This window comes from Mercenaria mercenaria, chromosome 8 (assembly GCF_021730395.1).
Source record: "Mercenaria mercenaria strain notata chromosome 8, MADL_Memer_1, whole genome shotgun sequence".
Classification (NCBI taxonomy): domain Eukaryota; kingdom Metazoa; phylum Mollusca; class Bivalvia; order Venerida; family Veneridae; genus Mercenaria; species Mercenaria mercenaria.
The window spans coordinates 72484921-72512005 of record NC_069368.1 but is presented as its reverse complement, the minus strand read 5'-3'; the positions used below and the strand labels follow the sequence as shown (position 1 = coordinate 72512005).

Below are 27085 nucleotides of genomic sequence, written 5' to 3'. Positions count from 1 at the left end.
ATCATTCTTTGAATCAAGGGTTGGTTATGAAAATATTACGTAACATTCTTTATCCATATGCAGTTACTTAAGTTTCATGAACAATAATGTATGGACACAGTACAAGTACAGTATATTTTTTACATACTTTTTTATATCCTCGACTTGATCCGAGAGTTGCTCACACTCTTCCTTGTAACTTCTCAGCTCATCTCTCAGTCGGTCATTCTGTAAGGAAATTACCATAAAACCAGATTGATACATACATTTAACTTCATATTGTTTTTTGTTTTTTGAAACAGAGAAATGTGTACAGCAAGTAGTACATTTAAACCTGGTAATATGAAATATTAACAACTGTTTCCTCACTCACCCCCAGTTCCTGACTGTAATACCATTTTCCTTATATATCAAAACACACCTACAGTTCCATCTGTTGATCATTTTCTGATTATAATACCATTTCATAATTTTTGAAAACTCTACTGCAGTTCAGCCTACTGGTCCTTTTCTGACACTGACTGACATATTTTCTGACTTGCAAAAACTCTTCAGGAGATTTACCTGCCGATCCTTTTCTGACATTGAGTGTAACTCTTTTCCTTATAACTGAAAACTCACCCGCAGTTCTACTCTCTGCTAAACCCTGTTAGACATAGACAGTAGTACTGTTTCCATGTATGCGAAAACTCTTATGCTGATCTACCTATTATCCTTTTCTGACTGTAAGACTGTAAGACTGTTTCCATATATATGAAAACTGACCTGCAGTTCCACTTGTTGAACCTTTTCTGACACAAACGGTAAAACTGTTTCCTTGTAAGTGAAAACTCACCTACAGTTCCACTCTCTGTTGATCACTTTCTGACACTGACTATATCATTTCCTATTACACAGAAACCCACCTCCATTCTACAAGTTGATCCGTTTCTGATGCTGATTGTAGGACTGTTTCATTATAAGTAAAAACTCACCTGCAATTCTACCTGTTGAACCTTTTCTGACATTAACTATATGACTGTTTCATTGTAAGTGAAAGCTCACCTGCAATTCTACCTGTTGAACCTTTTCTGACATTAACTATATGACTGTTTCATTATAAGTGTTTCATTATAAGTGAAAGCTCACCTGCAATTCCACCTGTTGAACCTTTTCTGACATTGACTATATGACTGTTTCATTATAAGTGAAAGCTCACCTGCAATTCTACCTGTTGAACCTTTTCTGACATTAACTATATGACTGTTTCATTATAAGTGAAAGCTCACCTGCAATTCCACCTGTTGAACCTTTTCTGACATTGACTACAAGACTGTTCCATTATAAGTGAAAACTCACCTGCAATTCTACCTGTTGAACCTTTTCTGACATTAACTATATGACTGTTTCATTATAAGTGAAAGCTCACCTGCAATTCTACCTGTTGAACCTTTTCTGACATTGACTATATGACTGTTTCATTATAAGTAAAAACTCACCAGCAATTCTACCTGTTGAACCTTTTCTGACATTGACTACAAGACTGTTTCATTATAAGTGAAAGCTCACCTGCAATTCCACCTGTTGAACCTTTTCTGACATTAACTGTAATTCTGTTTCTTTCTTTGTTGTTCCCGCAGACAGACGGTCACATGTTGATTTCAATGTGTCAATTTCACCTTGCTTTAAACTTGCCATTTCCTTCAGATCATCGTTCGCCTTTTGTAATTTCTGAAATTATCATTAAAAGAATAATTTTCCAGTAACTTTGAAATTAAAACTGTCTGTCATGTGACAAATTTCATTGAGTCAAGAATGATTACTTATGGGATTCTAATGCCTGGAGTGATGGTCTATTTAAGGTACAGTGGTAGTGAGTGACCTTTACTTTCTTTGAAAAAGAGTCACTTCAGAACATATAGGTATTTGGAAAAATATTAAGACTGATAAAACCCAGTACATTTGACCCACTATGATCATACATTTTATTCATTTAGATGTACATTTATTACATTGGATATATTGCTGTAAATATCTGAATATTCATGAACAAGCAAAAAGGTGGAGCTCCAGAATGTTCAGGTTTAAACGCATGCATATTCATAAGATTGTGATGATAAGGGAATGCAGAACATGGCTAACTGTTGTAACACCAAGAGTTCAGAAAACACATTACTTTGAAACAAAATGCCCTATTCCTGCAACAAATTGAAGAAAATAATAAGCTAAAAAGAGTTTCACTAAGCATTTCATGAAAACATCTTAACAATGCATTAGTAAATTTAAATTTCATCATCACCACATATACTGCAGTCTGAAAAGAAAAACTTACAATTTCAAGCTCCTGTATTTTGTCCTCTGATTTTGACTTATCTTGTTTCATCTGACGTAGATCATCCTGTAAAATCAGAAATATATGTTTTTGACAGACAGATATTTATAAAATGTTTCATAGACAATGCAAATTATAATTTTTATATTGACCATGAAAGCTCATCAGTAAGAAAAATCTGCTATATATTTATATCACTTGGATAGAACTACTTTGTCATTCATTATTTTTTAACATTTTTATAAAAAAAAAAAAAAAAGAACATTGTCATTGGTTTCCATTATTCATCAATGTTATTTCTCTCAATATTTTCATTGATGAAATATCTCAGTTATGTAATTTATATATTTGTTTATAGTTTAATAGTCCTACACAAACCAAGTCAACAACTGTAATTGTTGAAAACTTAGGACATACTGATGGATAGACAATCATGATAATGTTCCTTTGTTTGACACTGGTATATAAGAATCATTTACAAGATGAACTAGAGCAGTCACAGGAGTGATGAATTATACCCCTACAATACGGCCTTGCCACAGAAGTAAACCAATGTCAAAGTCGATTGACCTATTGAGGTCAAAATCAATAGGGGTCATATGGTGGTCATGACCAACCTTCCTATCAACTTTCATGATCCTAGGCCCAAGCGTTCTCAAGTTATCATCCGGAAACCATTTAACTGTTTTGTGTCATTGTGACCTTGACCTTTGACCTACTGACCTCAAAGTCGAATCTGACCTGTATTTTATGATGTTACACCTGTGTACCAAAATTTATTATCCTAGGCCAAAGCGTTCTCAAGTTATCATCCGGAAACCATTTAACTGTTCCGTGTCATTGTGAGCTTGACCTTTGAACTACTAACCTCAAAGTCGAATTTGACCTGTATTTTATGACGTTACATCTGTGTACTAAAAATTATTTAAATCTGTCAAGCCTTTCATGAGTTATTGTCAGGAAACCATGAAAACCAACGGACCAACTGACAATCTAACTCCTGTGTATATCCCCCAAACTTTGTTTTGTGGGGGTAATATAAATGCATTTAAATGTCTTCAAAAAAGATGTAATGAAATACAATAATATACAAATAGAAGCAAGGAAAACTTGTTTGGTAAAAAAAAGTTACTTTAACAAATGTCTTAACTGAACAAATTAGTTAGAACTTCACGCATTGGAGAAACTTCCCATTCTTGAATCAACTCATTGTTTTTCCCTACTTCCTTTACAGTAAGCTTGTTACTAAGGATAGTAATTTGTTTCCTGTTCTGGAAGCAAAATCATCAATGTTTTGACTTGCTAAAGTGCATAACAATATACATGGTACCATTAAATGAAATATGCCATGTTAGACTTAGACAATATACCTAATTTTCTACTGCTCTGAATGTCTAGACAAAAGTTTTATTCCCTATTTTATAGTAGAAATGAGCCACACCATGAGAAAACCAACATAGTGCATTTGCGACCAGCATGGAGCCAGACCAGCCTGCGCATCCGTGCAGTCTGGTCAGGATCCATGCTGTTTGCTAACAGTTTCTCTAATTGCAACAGACTTTGAAAGCAAACAGCATGGATCCTGACCAGACTGTGTGGATGCGCAGGCTGGTTCGGATCCAGGCTGGTCTCAAATGCACTATGTTGGTTTTCTCATGGTGTGGCTCAAATTTAGATAAATCTTCCATGTCTACAGGAATGAATTTAATTACACCATGTATATTCCTTTTCAAATGAAATTCGTAAAAAACAAACATGATTTTACATTTCACTGGGAAACAAGTTTCCCATTTGAGAAGTTTCCCTAACCGATGTTATACATTCTCCTATATAAGCATATTATAAGCAGCCTCAATTAGTTAGGACTGTTATTTATATACACCAGCAGCAGCTGTATACAGTAGCCATATAAGACCTTAAGCATCTTAAAATGAACATCCTTATGAATGCTAATTTGCATTTCTATCTAACGTTAGTCCTATTTCAAGTTCCTCTACTAGTTCTTTTGACTTCTTTATATCTTTCCCTTTTTTTATTTTATCTACCGGTGTAATCAACTTTTTATAAGACATCTTTTCCCATTAGGAACTAAAGTTATGCAAGACTGTCTTTTTTCGATGGAATGAATCAAACATTAGTAGCATAAAACAGCTTATATATATCTACCTACATGAACATAAAATTTCTATGCCATTGGGTACAGCCTGAATTTATGCAGCTTATAACTCAAGACTGATATATCATACACTTATTGACTGGCAAGCCATGAAATAAGTGTTTTATTACATCTTTTTCATGTATTTATTTTAACCAAGCAAACTTAAGATAAAGTAAACTGGCCAGCAGATACAATGGATCAACAAGTCATACAATTAAAATGAATATATAAAAAATTTTCCACCAATAATATCCTCAATGAAAAAATACTCTATAAAGAAAACAAGTGTTTCCTTTTTTGTTACTATATATAGAATCAGGGCGAGGGCTACTTATAGGCTACCTATTGCTACAAGTCACCTGAAATGAGCCAGTCAGTGGCAACTACAAAAAAACAACATCACACAGCTTTCAGCTTAAGTCTAGCAACATTAAAATATATGAGCCACGCCACGGGAAAACCAACATAGTGGCTTGCAACCAGCATGGATCCAGACCAGCCTTCGCATCCGTGCAGTCTGGTCAAGATCCATGCTGTTCGCTTTCAAAGCCTATTGCAATTAAAGAAACTGTTAGCGAACAGCATGGATCCTGACCAGACTGCGCGGATGCGCAGACTGGTCTGGATCCATGCTGGTCGGAAAGCCATTATGTTGGTTTTCCCATGGCGCGTCCCAATTATTACTTCATTAATTATTGTTGTTAATGCATGTAATTCTAATAAATAAAATTAATTTTATACATTGGTTTAAAAGCTAAAATATTTACTCTTCTCATTGTTTAAAAAAGCTAGATTAAACTTTTTGTGTAATGAAATACAACCAGCATTAATGGCATCAAAAAATAACTAGCAAGTACTGAAAGAAATTTATAACATATTGCCTTAACGATGCAAACATTATTTTGTATAGTTAAAGCTAGATTCACACTGCCCCGGATATGCTTGCAGAAGAGCTCTGGATAGCATCCTTTATACATCCGTAGAACTCCTAACTCATTTGTAAGTCATCCGGTGTAATGTATTCGTTCAGAAATCGGGGGCATCCACGGGCAAGAGTGCAAAGTTTTGAAATTTTGCCACGAATAATTTATTCGTAAGGAATCCGTAATAAATCCATAACAGTTCTGAAAAGATCGTAACAGATCTTAACAGATCGTAACAGTCCGGAAGAAATCACTGTGGTAAAAAAATATGTGCGATTAGTTTTATTCCAGTTCTAATAAGGTCAATTAAGGTTCTGTTACTATTGCATTATTTGCAAAGCTCATTTTTTCCATACACATCCGGAGCAATCCGGGGATGGGAATCCGGAACTCATCCGCAAGCCCATCCAGGGCAGTGTGATTCTAACTTAACTTGAATTATTGTAATAACTGTGCTAATCAAGCAATAAACAGTATACCTCTTTTTTCTGAAAATATACATAATAATTTTAGAGCTTGGAAAGATACTAAATTATAATCAGCCCACACTTTTCAACTTTATAAAAAATTAGGACAAATTACTGTGGCTAAAAAATAAGTGTCATATTTATTTATTCTTTACCTAACAAATTTCATTTCATGTTACTAATAAAATGAGTGGGTAAAGAACAACACATAAACAAATTAAGTTTGACAGAAGCATTCCTGGAGAGTTATATTCTCTGCCAATGTAATTTATAGTGGAAGGGGTGCTAAATCATTAACCCTTAGCCTGCTAAATTTCTAAAATGGACTGGTCTTTCATTCAATTTGGGCAATACCATTTATCATTTGAAGGGGTGTTCACTGAAAATTTACTGACTGAATAGCGAACAGTGCAGACCATGATCAGACTGCACGGATGTGCAGGCTGATCTTGGTCTGCACTGGTCGCAAAGGCAGAATCACTTGCCGCCAGCAGGCTAAGGGTTAAATAAGGAAGTTAACCTAAAGTCTTGCACTTCAATACATTGTCATCTTATTTTCTTCACCAGTTGAAAAAACATCCCTTAGAGAAAGTTTAACTAAAATTATGTAAGATAGTTTGAAAAATTATCCCAGAATTGTTTATTATCCTCTATACTTCCTCTAACTGCTATCTATCATTACTTCAATTTTCTTTTATTTCCTTAAGATGTCTTTAGAAGAATTAAAATATTTCAAACAAGAGCTGTCTGTTGATAGCGCACTAGACTATTCAAAGAATTGATGTTAGTATGGGCTCAAAATATTACCACAGAATTTCAGACAAAAGAAGAAAAATAGATAAGACAAAACAATGTATCTGTATTTGTGGATTTTGATAAGTCTTGCACTATATGGCAATGTGTGACCATGATGGTAAGCAAGTGTTCGAAGTTTCAAAGCCACAAATCGTTTATACAAAATATGGAATGATATGCGAAACTTATATAATTTCTATGCCAAAAAAGGGACAAAATCCTTGTCTTAGTAATGAAGTCTTGCGTACATATGTAGACTTTGATGGTAAACAAGTGGTCAAGGTTCCAAAGCCATATGACAAACAGGTAAGACATAATATGGACTGGTACGAAAAATTTAACTGATTTCCAAGTCCAAAAAGGGCCATAATCCATCCAAAATAGTTAACAGAGTTACCTATTCTTGCCTAGAGATGGAGATCATGATAAACACTTAGTGCTCAAAGTTTCAAAAGTTTTGACAAAATTTGGACTTGTAAGAAAACTGAACAGATTTCCAAGTCCTTAAAGGGCCATTATACAGCAAAATACTCAACAGAGTTATGTGCTCTTGCCTACAGATGGAGATCATGATGATAAACAAGTGTTCAAAGCTTCAAAGCCCCATATAAAATAGTTTTGACAAAACATGGACTTAACTGACAAAAACTGAACCAATTTCCAAGTCCAAAAAGGGCCATAATTCAGTCAAAATAGTTGACAGAGTTATTTACTCTTGCCTACAGATAGAGACTGTTATAATAAACAGGTGATAAAAGTTTCAAAGCTATATGTCAAACAGTTTCCACAAAAAATGAACTGGTACGAAAAACTTAACCAAGGTTTCCAAGTTAAAAGGGGCCATAATTCAGCCAAAATCCTTGATAGTGTTATGTACTCATTCCTAAAACTGGACATGATGATGGTACAAGTTTTGAAAGTTTTAAAGTTTTATCTCAAAAGGTTTTCTCAAAATGTGGACTGGTACGAAAAACTTAAACCGAGGTGTGACGCCAACGCAGACGCCAACCCCGAGGTGAGTAGGATAGCTTTACTTATTCTTCTATTAGTCGGGATAAAAATGCAACAAGCCTTATAGAAATTTCCCCAAAACCAACTTTTTTTTAACATTTTCTATTTTTAGTAACAGTAACCATGACCTGATCCTAGTGGCCACAAAAACAATCCCAAACCCTTTTGTCCTGTTAAACCACCTACACACCAGTCCTGTGTTTACCACTTTACTCATTTGTTTTCATTCACTTGATGCGGATCACCTTCCAACATCATTCAGCTAGCCATAACAGATGCAACTTCATGATTTCAAAGCTAGAATTCCTTCTATTTGATAACATATAAAAGGAAGCCAGCAGACAACTTTGTTTACAATGTATAAAATATTACGGTTTTCAAGCTGTGCAGATGCTTACTGATACAAAGAAAGGCGTCTTCTTTCAAAAAATCTGAAGCTATATGCTCAGCATACACTTTTTTATTTGATAGTATAGTTTCATTTGGTACTTTGCATGTTACCAAACCATGTCGTTTCTATAAGCTATCTATACGCCAATTTTCATTTCAATATCTTATCCCAAACTTAAGTTACTGAATGAAAAAAAAAAATCTTAAAAAAGTTAAAAAGAATAGGTCATTCATACATTATTCCATACACAGTTATTGTTTATTCACTCCCTCTCATTGCTACCTATCAATATATTCAAATTTCGTAACAGTCCCCTAAGAGGTGGACAGACAGTCAGACAGATGGACTGCATTTCTATATCTCTTCCTATTTTCCTGGCAAAGGATAAAAATGTTATGTTACTTTTACACATCAATTTTGTTATAAAAGTCAATTATAAACATATCTCATAAGCCAGCAATTAAAATTTCACAACAATTACACAATACATGAAATACTCTTGTAATATATACAACATTCAGCAAAACAGCCGACAATTTTAGTTGCTATGGCCAGCCATTAAAATAAATCAACATTTATTTTTTTGTAGACAAAGGGAAGCCACTCCGGCTCACCTGTAATTGTGCAATCGTCTGTATAACCTGCCATTATGGTATCAAAATATATCAATAATTTACAGGAATTTTTCATTTCCTTTCCACTACATAAACAATTTTGACTAATTTTCTTTATATATTTGTTTTAGGTTTAAAACTACACATTTTTCAGTTGCAATCTAATATTTCGCCAATTTTTATTAAATAAAAGAGGGATAGGATTTGAACTGAATAATCATTAATTACTGCCTAATCGCAAAATTTATCTTCATGGAAGTCTCTCTTGATACAAAATCTGTTGTGAGTTTCATAGGGTTTTAAGAGACACCAACACTACAAAGGTCATTGTGATGTTCCCGGCATGGCTGGGCACCCCAGTAGATCCACTGACCTTCTACAAGCCAACTGGATAGCTTCCATACAGGAGAAAAAATTCCAAGTAGGATTTCAAACCTACAGCAATGAGGAGCAACTGATTTGAAGTCAACATTCTTAACTGCTCAGAAATGGAGGCCCCAACTTCTATCACAAGATACATATACTACTTCTACTATTACAAACTCAGACATGCAAAAAGATAAAGTTCAAGGTTAACAGTTCTATATCTACTAAGAGAAACCAAAAAAGTTATCATTCCACAAAGATACTAAGTTGAAAACAAGAGCTGTCACAGGAGACAGCGTGCTCGACTATTTCGATGCTGGATAGTGAAACTGGGCACATCTGAGGAAACTAGAGCTGTCACTGGAGTGTTTAATGACTCCAATTGTGGATGAAGATATTGCACAATAGCCTGAGTCTATGTCAAAAATATCAACTTAAAGTAATAAGAGAGGTAAAGATAAAATGTATCAAAACACTATATAAGTATATCCTAAGCAAAAAGGGGTATAATTCATTAAATATTGGTGCCAGAGTTATGCACCTTGTGTCATATAGTGTGGGCGATGATGTTGAACAACTATTTTAAGTTTGAATCAAATCCATTCAATAATAACAGAGACAGAGTGAAAGTGCATCAAAACTTTAACCTAAAATTCTAAGTAAAAAGGGGAATAATTAATGAAAAATTGGTGCCAAAGTTATGTACCTTGTGTCATATGGTGTGGGTGATGATGTTGAACAACTATTTTAAGTTTGAATCAAATCCATTCAGTAATAACAGAGACAGAGTGAAAGTGCATCAAAACTTTAACCTAAAATTCTAAGTAAAAAGGGGAAATAATTCATGAAAAACTGGTCCCAGAGTTATGCACCTTGTGTCATATGATAAGGGTAATGATGTTGAACAACTGTTTAAGTTTGAATCAGATCCATTCAGTAATAACTGAGATAGAGTGAAAGTGCATAAAACTTTAACCTGAAATTCAAAGTAAAAGGGGAATAATTCATGAAAAATTGTGCCAGAGTTATGCATCTTGTGTCATATGATGTGGGTGATGATGCTGAACAACTGTTTTAAGTTTGAATCAAATCCATTCAGTAATAACAGAGGTAGAGTGAAAGTGCACCAAAACTTTAACCTGAAATTCTAAGTAAAAAGGGGAAATAATTCATAAAAAAATGGTGCCAGAGTTATGCACCTTGTGTCATATGATGTGGGTGATGATGTTGAACAACTATTTTAAGTTTGAATCAAATCCATTCAGTAATAACAGAGGTAGAGTGAAAGTGCACCAAAACTTTAACCTGAAATTCTAAATAAAAAGGGGGAATAATTCATGAAAAAATGGTGCCAGAGTTATGCACCTTGTGTCATATGATGTGGGTGATGATGTTGAACAACTATTTTAAGTTTGAATCAAATCCATTCAGTAATAACAGAGTTAGAGTGAAAGTGCATCAAAACTTTAACCTGAAAATCTAAGTGAAAAGGGGGGATAATTCATGAAATATTGGTGCCAGAGTTATGGCCCTTATGTCAGATGATGTGGATGATGATGAGGAATAAGTATTTCAAGTTTGAATCAAATCCATCAAGTAATTACAGAGATAAGTTGAAAAAAGAGAAAGTGCACCAAAACTTTAACCAAGGTGGGGACGCGGAAAGACGCCGACGCCGACGCTGGGGCGAGTAGGATAGCTCTCCTTATACTTCGTATAGTCGAGCTAAAAATCTACTGTCAGTTGTACTTCTATTCACAGGTAGTGATCCTGAACATGGCCTTTATTTTTTACACATTACCAGTGAAACCAGACAAATTCAATGTCAAAGAAATAGAAGTACAGGAACAAGTTCACGAAAAAGTCAAGGACTTTTCATTTCAGAAACAATATCACCTTGAAGTAAAATATATCATACACAAGTTTTACTTGAGGTTTAACACATCTTTATATAAAAGTGATGAAAAATTCACCAGGGAAAGAAAATCAGGATATTCCTTGAAAGGCCATGAACATCTAATTAAAGCAGCAAAGTTACCTTGAAGTTGAGATAAGTGAAATCTATAAAAAAAAATGATTACCTTGAGGTCAAGGACGGCTTCCTCCAATTGTTGTCTTTCATTTTTCAAATCACGAGATTTTCCTTCAGCCAGCTGAAAAGTTAATGTTTGTCTGTTTAAAATACTCAAACTAATATTAACATAAATTCTTCATAATCCTATTTTTAACTAGAAAATGCTTTTGTAAAAAAGCGCATGTCCCCCCCAATGCAAAGTCCTAAGGCAAGAAGTCAAAGAGTCAGGGCTAAAGTCAAGAGACACTGATGGGGGGCGAAAAGGGGGATCATCTATTTGGGCAGTCCGTCATCCCCAAAATTTTCAACACTCTTTGCCTAGGGTTCCAACACTGTTCGGGCTCTTTTCCCTTTTGACCTTGAAAAAGTACCTCAAAAAAATAGGGGTCACTACCTGCTTTCCAATCATCCTATAAGTTTCAACTTTCTTGCAAGGGGTTCTCTAGTTTTTTAGGGAAAAATTTTTTTCAAGTTCGGGCCCCTGTGCCCTTGACCTTGCAGAGGCCCCCAAAATCAAAAAGGGGTCATCCTGTGCATGTACTTCCCTATAATTTTTTCAACATTCTGCGTCAAGTGGTTCTCTATTATTGATGGGAAAAAAATGTTTTTAAATGTTCAGCCCCCTGTGACCTGACCTTGACAGGGGGACCCCAAAACAATGGGCACTACTCTTCATGCCAACATCCTAAAATTTTCAAATTCGGGGTCAAGGGTTCCAGTTATTGAGGGAAAGGTTTTTCAATGTCAGGCCCCGTGACCTTGACCTTTGAGGGGTGACCCCAAAACGATGGGGGTCATCTGCTTTGCATGTCCCCATCCTATAAATTTTTAAAATTTTTGAGTCAAGTGGTTCTCTAGTTTTTGATGGGAAAGGGTTTCAATTTTCACCCCTGTGCCCTTGCCTTTAGGGAGTGACCCAAAAATCAATGGGGGGTCACTACCTTCATGATAAATCACCTAAAATTTAAACAACGGGTCTAGTGGTTCTCAGTTATTGATGGGAAATGGTTTTCAATGCAGGCCCCGTGACCTTGACCTTTGACGGAGTGACCCCAAAATAATAGGGTCATCTACTCTTCATGACCAATCATCCTAAATTTAAACTTCGGGGTCAAGGGTTCTCTAGTTATTGATCGAAATTTTTTCAATTTTCGGGCCCCTGTGCCCTTTGATATCAAAAAGGTTTTCAATGTTCAGGCCCCTGTCCCTTTTGACCTTTGACGGGTGACCCCAAAAAACAATGGGGGCTCAACCCAGCCCCTACAACCCATGAAGTTTGAAGGTTCTAGGTCAAAGGGTTTTCCCGGGGATTGCTCGAATTGAATGTAAACGTACGGCGGAAAAGTCCAACAAAAGGACCGGGGACCCCCATTAAACGCGCGGGGGGCCAAGGTTCGAGACCCCGGACTGCGGGGTAAATTTAAAGGGGGGTTGATCGATCGGGGGGAACGCAATACCCCACCCACCGGAACGTTTTTTTGGGACGCTTTTTTAATGAAAATGAAATAAAAACTTATAAAGGGACTTTTTTTTACTTAAAAGCTACGAAAAATTTTTTCAAAAATTTTAATCCCGCTTGGCATCTTCTCATTTGTAAAGATTATAAAAGAAAATTGGTTTGTGTATCCCGAAGAAACATTTTAAAACGCGTGGGGGAAGGCACGTCTGGGATTACATATCACGCAGTTGCTGGGGTTATGTAACAAAAAGAAAAAAAACGGACAGTCAAAAAAATTAATTTTGAATAGACTACATAAGGAAATCGATAAAAAAAGATAGAATTTTTTTAAATCACGCGTTGATTTACGAATTAAAAGGGAGCACACTCATAAGGTTTTTCGTGCGTCGTTTTTTCGTTTTTTTCCATGAATTGAGTTGAATTACAAAAAACGGCGCATTTTTTTACAAAATCATTTTTTTTTCACTAATGACTGTCATCTGCCTTAATTGGTCCCAAATTAAACATTTTGATATTTGACTGACCAAATGTTCCGCTTGTTAACAAACAATCTTTTTTTACACGGACGATTGCCTAATTGCACATGTACATGTTTTGAAATTTTAAAAAAGGGCAAACGAAAAACAATAAGCAGCAGATTTAGGACAGTTGTCATGGAAAGGTTTTAAAGTACACTACTTGTAATTTTAACGCTGGTTAGGATAAAAATTAATAACACCGCGTTTTTTTTTAAAAATTTTTTTTTTACCCACAAAAAATTGGGCCCAAACCCCCTACAGCTTATACCGAGGACCGGGGTATTCGTAGCTTTATAACGGTTTCGAGTGTATTTATGTAGACACCCCCTTTGTTCCCATTGTTAAAACCAGTCAATAAAAAGGAAAAAGGTCCAAAACGAATGGAATAAAGACACAAAGGAAAAAGACCGTTATCGTCACTTAAACCACATTTCGGGGGCACAGAGGGATGGACGGGGGAAAAAACAATTGTCCCCCTAGGTGGGGAGACATAATTATCACGACAAAATGTCAACCTGGATCAGTAATGAAAATCAGCATCAATATGTATGTCAAAAATCACATATAATATTAATTAGATACTGGACAAACATTTACTTTTGTCTGCATAAAATTTTTGTGGCCGGGGACATCAATTCCTACATTTCAAATTGTTAGAATAAAAGGACTGGCAGTTTGATGTTTTCATTTTATTTTATGGACTGACAAAACCATTTAATCCACAAACAATATTCCCTCAAAATCAATGATTTCCCCCTTTAAAAAAAAACTAAACCCACAAAAAGAGCTTTTGTAAAACACATTTGGGCCCCCCACCCCCCCCCCCACCCGCACCCCCACACCCCCCCCTACAGATAATTAAGCAAAATTTTCAGTTGCAAGTATGCATGACCAAAACCTTTGACCGTTAAAAAGGGGGCCATCTATGTTTACAGACAATCAAGCTATGAAGTCTGGGGGGCTGTACGCCCAATTATTCCGGGGGAAAACCATTTTAAATCAAAGGCCTCAATTTTGACCAATTTGCCTCGAAGCAATTAAGGTCATCAACTGACCACAAAAATCATTAAAACAATTTGACAGCCAAAGCCCCAACTTCCCCTCCCACCACTATTACTATGAAACCCTAAAAAATTTTAAATCAAAAAAATGAATTTAGAACCCCCTGGAAATTTTGAGAACTCAATCGGTCCGCAAAATTGAACGGACAATGCTACCTTAAATTTTTAAAAAGGTTTAAAAGATTTGTTTAAAACGAGTTCCGGTCTCTTTTAATCATGAGAAGTTTTTATTTATTTTGGGGAAGTTCGAAACAGTTTTTGGAATTGCGGAAAAAACCGGGCAAAACCCCTATACCTCAGCTAAAAGCCAACGCACGGACTTGGGGACCAAAGGGCAAAAATTTTATTTTTTTTTTGAGGAAATTTTAAAAAAAATAAAGGGGAAATTAAATTGGGTTTTTGTATAATTTTGGGTATTTAAAAATAAATTGGGGAAAATGTGTTTAATGGAAAATGGATGAATTTTGGGGTGAAATTTTTGGCGGGGTTCCAATTTATTTAAGGGGTTTGTATTAAAAAGAACTACTTTTTATTAATTTTAGTCTCTTTTTATTAAAAAAATTTCGTTTTAAAACTTTTTTTTAAAACCCGATTGATAACACCCCACTCCGGTTTTTTTATTATCTTCCTGTTTGTCAGTCCATTTTTTTTTTTTCTTTTTTTTATTTCGCACTTGTTCAACTGCACCCCAACAAATGAACATTTAATTTTTTTACAAATCAAAAAATTTAAAAATTTTAATATGGGGTTTGCGGTGATTCTCTTAAATGCAGTACCATTTGTTTTTTACCCGTATCAAACATCGGGGGGCAACCAATAGGGGCGATCCAATTTTAACCAAAAATCATTTTTTTTTGATTTCACTTTATTTTGACCTAATTTATATACTGTAAAAAATTTTAAACCAGATGTTTCAGTTATTTATATATTATTTAAATTTTGAAAAAGGGGCTATCTCAATTCCCTTTATTTTTCCCGCGCAATATGGAAGAATTGCTTACCCCTTATTGCATAAAAAAATATCCAGTATTTTAAAATTCTACCTGCAATCGGGTTTTTGGGAAAAAGATAATTTCTGTGATGTCAAAATGATACATCATAAAATACAAGGGCATTATCCGAGCAGCCTTTAAAGTAAATGTAGAAAATTATCACTTTTTATGCACTGAAGGCAAGAAAAGTTTTTTATGCTTAGAAGTCAGTCTTACAAATTATTTAATGGTACATTTACCTGACTGTGTTTATGGGAAATTTTAAATCAAATTTACTACAGTTAAATGTTTGACCCCCATTCACTTACTGCTCTTAAAGCCAATACCCCAAAACTTTTAAAGTGAAAGCCACTGCCCACAATAATTATTGCCAAATAGAAATTTTCTATACCAAAAAAAAAATGAAAAAATAACATTTTTATCCAAAATTTAAAATTTCAAAAATTAAATTGGGGGAGGTTTTAAAAAAAGCATCTCTATTCTTTAAGACTTCGAAAAGGGGTATCATGATTTAATAATCTATTCGTACTTAAAGATTTTTAAAGGGGTATCCTTGTTCCAAAAGTATTTAAAGGTGTATCATGGTAGGAAATATTTCAAATTTTCCGAATTTTGGAATCGTACCAGGTGACGTAAGTCCCAGTTTTATATCCGGGAGGCTTTTAAAATGTATCAGGTTTAAAAAAATTTTTTTGCCCTTGAAAAAAAGTAAGGGAGTTTAAAAAAAATTTTTTTGAAAACAAAAAAATTTTTTTTTAGTACCAAATTTCTTGAAGAAATTTTTTCACTGTGCCTGCTTTCTCGGTACAGTAATGCTAGGGTTTTGTCCCCAAAAACTGTAGTGAAACTCCATGTACTTAAAAAGGGGAAACCAGCAATTTAAAAATTGTAAACAAAAAGGCGTCTGGCCTAGGAAAAAATCCCAATAATCTTACCCAAAATTTTTTGTTGATGGCACCAAAAGAAACAAAAAATTTAAAAAGGTAAAATGTGCAATTTATTTTCAAATTTAGTTTCTTAAAATAAAATGAAAAACAAAAAGGGGTCCAAAATAAAAAACCATACTTAAGGGGTATAGTTTACGTGAACACCCAGCCTAATTTAAGACATACGCATACATTCTTTGAAAAGTAAGTTGACTGTTAAAATTTAGAACATAATAAAATGAGCCTTTTTGGGAAATTCGAAGTTTTTAGCTTTTCTGATTTTTTTGAAAAAAAAAATTTATGAGTTTTTGTCATCGCCTGATAGCTCCCAAAGTCTGCGCGTGCTGCATGCCTGGTTAAGTTTTATGTTTAAGTCAACCACAAAACATTTCTTTAAACTTGCAACACTTGTTCAAAATCAGTACTGACTAAGTACAGCAAAAAAACACAACTCCATCCTGTTTTTGCAAGAATCATGGCCCTTTTGGAAAAGGAAAAAATCAGATTTTTTAGTTAAATTTTGCATTTAGGGCAACTTTTTTTCCTTAAAGGTCAAAGCATTGCTTTAAATTTGTGAAGGCATTTCCCACTAAAGATGACTCGCAAGCAAGTACCGAATTTTTAATTTTTTTTTTGCAAGAATTATGCCCTTCTGGACTTAGAAATCAGGGCGACAAAATTTCTATTATACGAGACAATAAAACAGATGAGCCTGCACCCACAACTGTGCTCTTGTTTTGTATACCGGGACATACCCATATTTTTTTATGCCTTTCCAAATTCCGGGCGTTTTTTTCTTCTTTTATTTTACTTTTTTACTATAAACCAATTTGGGTTTTTGCATTGTGCCAGGGGGAAAAAGGTCCCAAAAGAAGGGATGCAAATCAAAATACAGATTCTTTGTTCACTGTCGATTTTTGAGCCACCAAATTCGGAGCAAGGGGGGGGATGGGGCACTTGAGTTCCCTTGAATTTTTTTCCAAATTTTATGTGTGCATACCAAAAAAAGGGATTTTACAAAAGGGCTCAAGCTCCATTAAGTAAATTGTGCACCTAGCGGAATTTAAAAAATTTGGACTCTCAAAGCCGACCAACATTTATTTTTAAATCGTGTCACTCACAGTAACTTAGAAAATTTGACCTTTAAAATCATGAAACATTCGGATTATTTTCAGCACTTGAGTTCGTCCTTGTTTTTTTTTGATTTTTTTCCCCAGTCCAGAGTTATGGGCCCCTTTACTTAAAAAAAAAATGCATAAAATGAATATAAAATTTGGTCACCTTTTCTTAAAACGTATTTGACCAGGGTCAAGAGGTAAACAAATAGGAATATTATTTTTGCATGTAAATTTGTGCACCAAGGGGTTTTATTCAGGATTTCTTCGGGGCATACATGTAAAGGGGCCCTTTATTAAATCCAAAAAATGCAAAAAGGGCAAACAAGTTTTTTTGCCCTTTTCTCAAGAAATTTGAATTTAAATCGAAAACATCAGAGATTGTTAAGCATTGAACTTGTACTTTGGGTGTTTTTTGTTTTGGTTTTTTTCAGCCATCAGGATTTGGTCTTGACTTAGCGAAAAAAACACAGAAAAGTGATGAAACATTTAAAGTTGCATGTTCTAAATATTTCCCCAGAGTCATGAACCTATGTACAGTACGGGGGTGGGGGCACCTGTGTCCTTTTTACACCTTTCCCAGTTTTAATTTAGTATTTAAACTTATTTTTTTAGCTCAATTGGATGAAACTTCAAACTTATTGGAACCACTCTTGCGTCTGCTTCTGAAAATCCAATACGGTGCATAATATTATGAGAGGTCATGGGTTTGGGCCCCATGGGGGTAAACCCCCCGCCCAGATTTAGCGGCGACACCTATCCCAACCATGCCCGCGTTTTTAGTTTATTAATTTAAAAGGGAAGGAAATTTCCATTTTTAACAACAGCAAAGATCTGTTACGGGGGCTGTGGAACTGAGCCATTCCTGTGGTCCCTGCCTGTATTTGTGGGTTTTTCATTTTTTACAGAAAACAATTTAAAGTCATTTTTTCCTTTGATAAAGCTTGCAAACAAATTTAAGAAATAGAGTGCTGACAGATTTCATTGTCTTATTCATATTGATAACTCCCTATATACCGTTTTCTATTTTAAAGTCTTTTTTTTTTTTTGTTTTTCCCTTTATTTAGTGCCAAATAGAAAATATTCTTTTATTCGGAGGGAAAAAAATGAGATGGTAATATTTATTTTTTTTAAAGAAAATGCAGACATAAATTATTTTTATATTGTATTCGTTGTATAGTAATACTTAACGACCTTTACGTGAAAAAAAAATTAAATTCATCAGAAAATTTAATTGAAATTTTTTTTGGAAAAAAAACGCTTTTTTCCCATTATTTTTAGTTTTGCAAACAATCTCCCGATTTACTGAAAAAATCTTTCTGTTAAGCTGTACTTTTAAAATAAACGTTACATTCTTCAATTCAATATGTTCTTAATGTTTTATTTAAATGAGTATAAAAGTGCAAATACTTTTGTTTAATTTTCTTATTTGACATACACCTTTGCATGACACAATTTTTCCAACTTTAGCAGAAAAATTTTTTGCAAAAAGGCGAAAACCACTTACGCCATCTTTCATATAAAAAAACCCAGATTTACATGAAAAAAACTGCAAAAAACTTAGTCAAATGATTTAAAATAACTGTTACTTTGTCAAAATTTCATTCATGTTGTTTAATGTTTCAATACAGTCAATATTAAGTGAAATACTTGGGAAATTTTAGTGACTGAACACAGAAGAAAACAAAAAGTTTTTTTTTCCCCCGTAAGTTTTTAAAAGAGTTACCCCTTATTGGGGTTGAACCCTCGACATAGCCCTTTGAAATAAACCCCCGTCGGGTTCAAATAAAAGAATGATCCCCGAAAAAGGATTTGGATGCGTCGAAAAATTTGGGAAAACCCTCAAAAAGTTTAAAACGGGGAGTCGCTGTCTTCAACATTAAAGGATGTCCCGCGAGCACTGATTGCTCATGCCCCAAATTTCGGACGATTTTCAAGTACAACAGACCGTTTGACACGTTTTCTGATTACTGAGGGGGCGACCAACAATTTTTTGCTTGGCAGTACGTTTTTTGAAATTTAGACCGAAATTTATACTTTTCTCCATTTTTACGGGACCGATTTTTTTCATTTTTCACTTCACAACGGGCTGAAAAGTCAAAAAAACGTCCCAAAAACCCAAAAAACCGGAAATTTTTCCCAAGCCTGTTTGAGACCATTACTGAATTAAGGCAATCATCCATGAAATGATTCTACTGCAGGGCTATAACCTTCTTTTTGTTTTTTAAACAATACCATTTCAGTCCCGAAGGCAACGGACCTTGACCTATTGACCACAAAAACCCTTGCTTCATTTCGGGGTCACCGGCAACATCCAAGTGTTTGACTACAGTTTCGAGTTTGAAGGTCAGTATAACTTTGCTCTACTGACCCAATCAGTTTCAATCTGAAGGTCACTGTAACCTTGTCCTTTGACATACGACCCTAAAATAAAAGGGATAACTACTGACCATAGGGAATCAACTTTTAAAATTTAATCACGTAGTCCAAGCATTCCTAGTTATTTATGCCACCAAATTCTACCAATGGACCGACAGATAGCAACCACAGATTAATGCCAATACCCCAATCCCTTTAAAAAAGGGCATAAAAATCTTTAAAACCAATTTTTATGACATCTATTTTACAGTGAAGTCGCCAAAAAGGCAGTTTTTATATGAGACCACAACTTTAACAAAATTAGAAAGGGGAATTTCCTTCCCAAGCTGTCTTTCTCCAACGGGGACGTTTTTTTCGTTCAGCCAGTTCTAACTGTTTTAGGCCAATGTTTGTTGTTCTCCAGTACACTGATTTGTTCTAAAGACCGCTCATAGTATGCTCGTACATTGCTTAACTCTTTGTATAGGTCATCATAGTTCTATCAAAAACAAATTAATATAAATATATATATTATACCATTGTAGGTAATATACCATGACAAAATGTTTTCTTTTCCAAAGAGAACAAATAAAAGTATGTTTTTAAGTTACCAGTAATTTAACTCATTTTATGTAAATCTCTAAATCTTTTACATACTATAAAATTATCTTAAATCTTACTTCAAATATATTTCTACTGTTCTCAAAATGAAAAATTCAAAATCCTTTAAATTATTGTAGACGGATATTTCTGGCATTTTACTGACATGCTTAGTTAACCTTTAACCTGTTAATTTCTAAAATGGACTAGTCCATCACTCAATCTGAGCAATACCATTTATTATTCCAAGGGGTATTCACTGAAAATTTACTGACTAAATAGCGAACAGTGCAGACCATGATCAGCCTACTGATCTTGGTCTGCACTGGTCGCAAAGGCAGAATCACTTGCCACCAGCAGGCTAGAGGTTAACATATGTTTTCTTACTATGACATTTTGGGTGTGCAGTTTTTATGTGTTTGCTAACTTGACCTAAGAATGCCAGGTTAGGATAACACCCTAAAATTGCTATAGAATATCACATTCCACTTCTCTGTTTAAATTTTACTGAATTTAGAATTAGACTTTGTTATTCACATTATTGGTTAGACCATCTGTCATATGTTTTCATGACTTCACATAATATTACAGTATATACAGTGATATAGTGACTACCACAGTAAGATTTAATTCAACAAAACAGCCTCAGTTTCTTTTCACTAATTGAGTAAATTAGAATACATAAACAAGAGCTGTCCATAAGACAGCGCGCACCACTATTCGGCGATTTGATAGTAAAATGAAATTATATCTCAATAAGAGACCTTTACTTTAAAAGGAAGATACACCACGATATAAAAAGACCCTACTACTCAGAGGGGTTAAAGGTCAAGTATGGAAGGGGTAATGATGATGACAGTAAAGGTATATTTTGAGTTTCAAGTCATTTTCTTATATAGTACCAAAGTTATGTCCAGAAAACTAAGTTTGTCAAAAAATTTAAGTATGAAAGGGGCATAATTTGGTCAAAAATACAAATTAGAGTTATGGGGATTGTTACCACACATGCAGATGATGATGATAAAGATACATTTTAAGTTTCAAGTCATTATCTTATATTGTACTAAAGTTATATCCAGAAAGCAAAGATTGCCAAAACACTTTAAGTATGAAAGGGGCATAATTCTGTCAAAAAAATACAATTAGAGTTATGGGGATTGTAACCACACATGCAAATGATGATTATAAAGAAACATTTTTAATTTCAAGTCATTGTCTTTTAAAGTACCAAAGATAGGAAGCTTTCGAAAAATTAACATGGAAATATTTCCAAGTATAACACCTTGGTGACCTTTACCTTGGGTATAATGGGCCCAGCCCTTGCACATACTTTGTTTGTATGCTGGACAATGTTTATGTGAAGTTACAGTAAGATATAAGCAATAGTAACAAAGATATGACAGAAAAACAAAGGTTGCCGAGAAACTTCAACCTTAAAAATAACCTAAGTATTACACCTTGGTGACCTTGACCTTGGGTATAATGGGCCCAGCCCCTGCAAATACTTTGTTTGTATGCTGGACAATGTTTATGTGAAGTTACAATAAGATATAAGCAATAGTAACAAAGATATGACAGAAAAACAAAGGTTGCCGAGAAACTTTAACCTTAACAATAACCTAAGTATTACACCTTGGTGACCTTGACCTTGGGTATAATGGGCCCAGCCCCTGCAAATACTTTGTTTGTATGCTGGACAATGTTTATGTGAAGTTACAATAAGATATAAGCAATAGTAACAAAGATATGACAGAAAAACAAAGGTTGCCGAGAAACTTTAACCTTAACAATAACCCAAGTATAACACCTTGGTGACCTTCACCTTGGGTATAATGGACCCAGCCCCTGCACATACTTTGTTTGTATACTAGACAATGTTTATGTGAAGTTACAGTAAGATATAAGCAATAGTAATAAAGAAAACAAAGGTTGCCAAAAAACTTTAACCAAGAAAGCTCACGCTGCCCTATTTTCCGAATAGTGGAGCTAATTATTGATCTATTTCTTGAAAAAAGTATCTGGCTATCCGTCAACATTTGCACTTAGTTACTTTTTTCAATTCATTTACAGCACTGTAATAACAAAAAAGCTCCAACTTTAAAGTCAGAAAACTAAAGATTAATAAAAAAAACAGTATCCCGTCTGTAGAATGTCCAGGGATTTCCATGGAAAAGTACATGGAATTATTCCATGGAGTATTGGAACAGATTTCCATGGAAAAAATCCAGTGTTCCATGGAAAATTTGAAAGGTTTAGTCTGTTAATGTTTCTGGAAATATTCCATAGTATCCCTGGAAATATTCCCTGGCACACCTGGAAATATTCCACAGTATCCCTGGAAATATTCCATAGTATCCCTGGAAATATTCCCTGGTACACCTGGAAATATTCCATAGTATCCCTGGAAATATTCCCTGGTATCCCTGCAAATATTCCCTGAAACACCTGGAAATTTCCGTAGTATCCCTGGAAATATTCCCTGGTACACCTGGAAATATTCCTTGGTATCCCTGGAAATATTTCATGGTACACATGGAAATATTCCCTGATACACCAAGTTTCTTACTAAAAATCATGTTGTTAGTAGCTTTGTCAGAAACAAAAGATTCTTAATGATCTTGGTTCAAACTTTTTGACATGTGCACAATTTGTATTGAGTCTCAGGTCAGTCTGTGATATCTTTTCATCCTATAGCATGTTCATTGAAGCACTCAAATTTCTCTGACCATATAAATTCATACATATGTGTTGAGGACATACTTCTTATAAAACTTTATATGCACACACTTTTATTTGAAAGGTAAAATTATAACATTTAAAATACAGTAAAGTCAGTGGTTCAAAGTGATTTAAGTACTAATTACCTAAATTATGTACTGAATATGTCATCAAGTATTAGATAAACTGTTGCTAGAGAAGTATATTTATTATCTATCATTCACACATACCTGAACAGAAATTATCTGTAACCAGATGAAAGTTTATGCCATTGAGATGAATAGAGTTCCTGCTTCAATCTATTATTTCCTAGTCCTGTGACATATTATAGGTTTAAATTACATTTGAAATTAGAAAGTATAATGTTTTTATCTCAGGTGTCCCTCTAAAAGAATTTTAGGGTTTCCAGTAAGATAGCTCCATCCATGTGCCTCTAACAACAAGAACAAAGCACTTCCTGTTTACATTCAAATTTTTGGTATTCATGAGCAATTTTCTTCAGTACAATTAGTTACTGATGTGAATATCCAGAATGTTGTGAAAACAGATATATACAATACAAGAGTGAATTTGACCATCTTTTAGCTCACAGAATTTGCAAAGATCACATGAAAACGAACAGAAAAATTGGGATTATTTTTGTTAAGTCACAAGTAGCCTGCATTTTTATTGGTTCTTTATCTTTATTGGAATGTCCAGGTGTTACCAGCTATATACATGTATATTTGCAAATGCTACAGTGTCCAGGGAATTTTTCCATACATATTTTTAGTTAAGGGACATTTTCCATGCATATTTCTGTATGTCTGGAAACTTTCCAGTGTTTCCCTAGAATACAGGACACTTCTCCATGGAACACTTCCAGGGATTTACACTTTCCAGTGTCAGTAGCATACTTTCCATGGAATTCCATGCACTTTCCATGGAAAACCTTGCTTGTCCATGGACATTCTACAGACGGGATGTCTCAAGCTTTTCATATGCTGTTGAAGGCCGTAGAAAAAAACTGAATGTCCCTGCTCATGACCTGTTCTCACATATCCTTAGACTTAGTTCATGATTCTTTCCCTTTAGTCCTTACCCTGCTAAATTTCTTTTATGAACTTGTCCACTTTACAATTTGGACACTACCATTAGCTGTGGGGTGCTTACCAAATAGATACTGATTGAATGGCGAACAGTGCAGCTCATGATCAGACTGCACGGATGTGCATGATCTACACTGGTCGCAAAGGCAGAATCAATCTTGTCCAGCACAATAAGGGTTAGTTATTACAATTGCATATTGCACCGACATACTGCACCTACATTTTTAGAATCATGCAAAGTTTCCTCCAGTAATCGCCGCTCCTCGTCTTTCCGTTTCACACCTTTTCTGATTCTTGCCAATTCTTCTTCTTGCTCTGCTATCTGCTCTTCAAGGGCTATCTTGGTCTAAAAAGTATATGAAAAGACATTTGAGCCATGCCATGGGAAAACCAACATAGTGGGTATGCGACCAGCATGGATCCAGACCAGCCTGCGCATCCGCGCAGTCTGGTCATATCCATGCTGTTCGCTAACAGTTTCTCCAATTCCAATAGGCTTTAAAAGCGAACAGCATGGATCCTGACCAGACTGCGCGGATGCGCAGGCTGGTCTGGATCCATGCTGGTCGCACACCCACTATGTTGGTTTTCCCATGGCACGGCTCATTTAATGAGTGAAAGCATGCTATTGTTTTAAAGAATGTGTAAAAAACTATATTACTCAATCTCAAAGGTTCTTAATAACTTTATTCAAAGTGTGCTGCACAAGTGCAATAAATGATAGAGACTAAGAAGATAGAATTTTGTACAAATGTATTTTCTTATTACCTCCCTTTATTATTTCTAACTTAGTTGAATAATTTAAGAGAGGCATGCCTTTGTTTCAGTATACTTAGTAAAAAGTCTTCACCTAGATAACAGCATACCATCTATAAATCATAGATAATAAGCCAATATTTATAAAGGTGAATATTTCCCTTCATAAAGTGTAAAGCAACATTTCTACTCTACTTTCAATCTTCAATTTCAAAGTATTTCAAACTTGTAGTCTTATAACTCAAACAAGGTTTCAGTCAATTACCTACTAACTAGGATGCTTAAAACTTAATTATGTCTATGCTACAGAGAAAAAGATCAAGATGTTAAAATCTAATGATTTAATCATTTTTATAACCTTCACCAACATATAATTTCCAGATCTAAACTTTCTAAAATTGCTCGAAGCACATCAAATTTTGACTAAAGGTTATTCTAAAACATGAAACAATGGAACAACTTTTGTCTGAAACAAGTTTATCCTAGACTCTAGCGAAAAAGCATTTACTCAATATTCTATATCATTTCGCCATTATTCACAAATGCTCCCCCTCTTCATTTCTTAAAACCATTAAAGAGTGTCCTGTGTCTTGTAAAGTTGGTCATTTTTGGTCATTTCAAATTCATCCATACAAGAAAAAGCCGTAAGCTAATTTTCCAAAACACACGCACAATACTATTAATTTTATCCTTCTTTCTTCCATCTAGACCCTGACCCACTTCTTTTTATCATCTAAATAAAAGATGTCAGTACTATATAATCTACCAAGCAGAACATTCTCGGCATCCTAGTTTACACATAAACTACCTTCTCTATAAACTCTAGTCTCTGCAAAAACAACATGAACTGTCACAAAAAAAACTTTACATTGGCTTTATATAGGACAAAGATATTTAAGATAACATTTCAATGTCCTAGAAAAGAAACTGATTTCTACATTTCAGAAAATTTTAAGGCAAAAAAACAATCCCCTTTATTTTTTTTTAACTTAATATTTGTCTTTCATATCAAAATTTCATGTTTACTTCATTAAATGTATATGAAGAATGACGATATAACATAAACAAGAGCACCGCCTACGGGGGCCATTGCTCATCTGCAAGTGTTGGACAATATGTAAGAAAAGAGTTATAGTTCAGATTTTCTAAGTACAAAAAAGGGCCATCATTCTGACAAAATGCATATCAGAGTTATGGGTCTTGGCCTACATAGTCCCCTAATGATAATAAACAAGTGTGAAAAGTTTCAAAGCTGTAGCTTTTATAGTTTTTGAGAAAAGGTGGACCTAAACAAGAACTTTAACCAAGAAACTCAAATTTTGTAAGTACAGAAAGGGCCATAATTCTAACAAAATGCAAATCAGAGTTATGGTTCTTGGCCTACATAGTCCCCCAATGATGGTTAACAAGTGAGCAAAGTTTCAAAGCTGTAGCTCTTATGGTATTTGAGGAAAGGTGGACATAAACAAAAAGTTTAACCAATGCCGACACTGACAATCAAGTGAGGACAATACCTTGTAGATTTTTTTTCAAAAATCAGACTTGTAAGCTAAAAATTCTGATACATCAACATCTTAGGTAAAACCTTCCCATGTGCCCTTAAAGGCACAATTTAAGGCATCAGTTACCTCAGACAAGCTTCTTTTCTCATGCCAGCTGTAACCAACAACAGTTTCTGGGGCAAATGTATAATATTGAAATCAGTTAGCCATCCTGGTCTTTCAGGGTAATATGGCATGTTTTAAAATGTACATAAAAATCCAAGCAAAATCTTGAGCAAATACTAATGCTAGGTTCTAGGCAGATACAATTTGCAACCTTAACAACCATAAAAATAAATGGACAAATTTCCATAAATGAGACAAGGGACATAACTCTAAGCTATCATAGCAAACAAAAAACACATGCCTTACCCTTCTACCCTTACATCTATATAGGGCTGTCATTTTTAAACCTGGTATCAATGAATTTCATATACAGCCCATTCAATGCTATACTGATACAGAATTTTGGAATATTAGGAAAAAAGAATACAGTAAACGAACAAAAAATATTTCCCTTGAAAATTCAGAAGAAAATGAACATTACTATAAATGTTCATTTGTTTGTTTTTCGTTTAATGTCGTCTTTCAACAATTTTTCAGTTAAATAATGGCAGGCAGTTAACCTGTGTTCCTGAATTCTGTACCCAGTACAAGCCTGTTCTCTGCAAGTAACTGCCAACTTTTCCACATAAATCAGAGGTGGAGGACGAATGATTTCAGACAAAATGTCTTTCATCAAATCATTAAGAAAAGAGCATACACCTTGCCTGGGGATGAAACTCACAACCTGGCAAACTGAAGATCTGTGCTCTCCTTACTGAGCTGAACAGGCAGGCTACTTTTATTTCTACTTGTGTTATG

General features: G+C 34.6%; 1 protein-coding gene across 1 annotated transcript in view; it reads right to left on the bottom strand.

Moving 5' to 3' along the window:
* LOC123566099 (myosin heavy chain, non-muscle-like) overlaps positions 1-27085 on the bottom strand; it is a 183160-nt gene that overhangs the window by 128435 nt on the left and 27640 nt on the right. The window contains exons 12-19 of the mRNA XM_053549186.1: positions 24145-24270; positions 19903-20017; positions 19532-19584; positions 11097-11168; positions 8650-8676; positions 2291-2356; positions 1528-1689; positions 128-207 (exon numbers count right to left, since the gene is read on the bottom strand). Of these exons, the coding sequence (XP_053405161.1) occupies positions 128-207; positions 1528-1689; positions 2291-2356; positions 8650-8676; positions 11097-11168; positions 19532-19584; positions 19903-20017; positions 24145-24270 (701 nt within the window). The remainder of the gene's footprint in view (positions 1-127; positions 208-1527; positions 1690-2290; positions 2357-8649; positions 8677-11096; positions 11169-19531; positions 19585-19902; positions 20018-24144; positions 24271-27085) is intronic.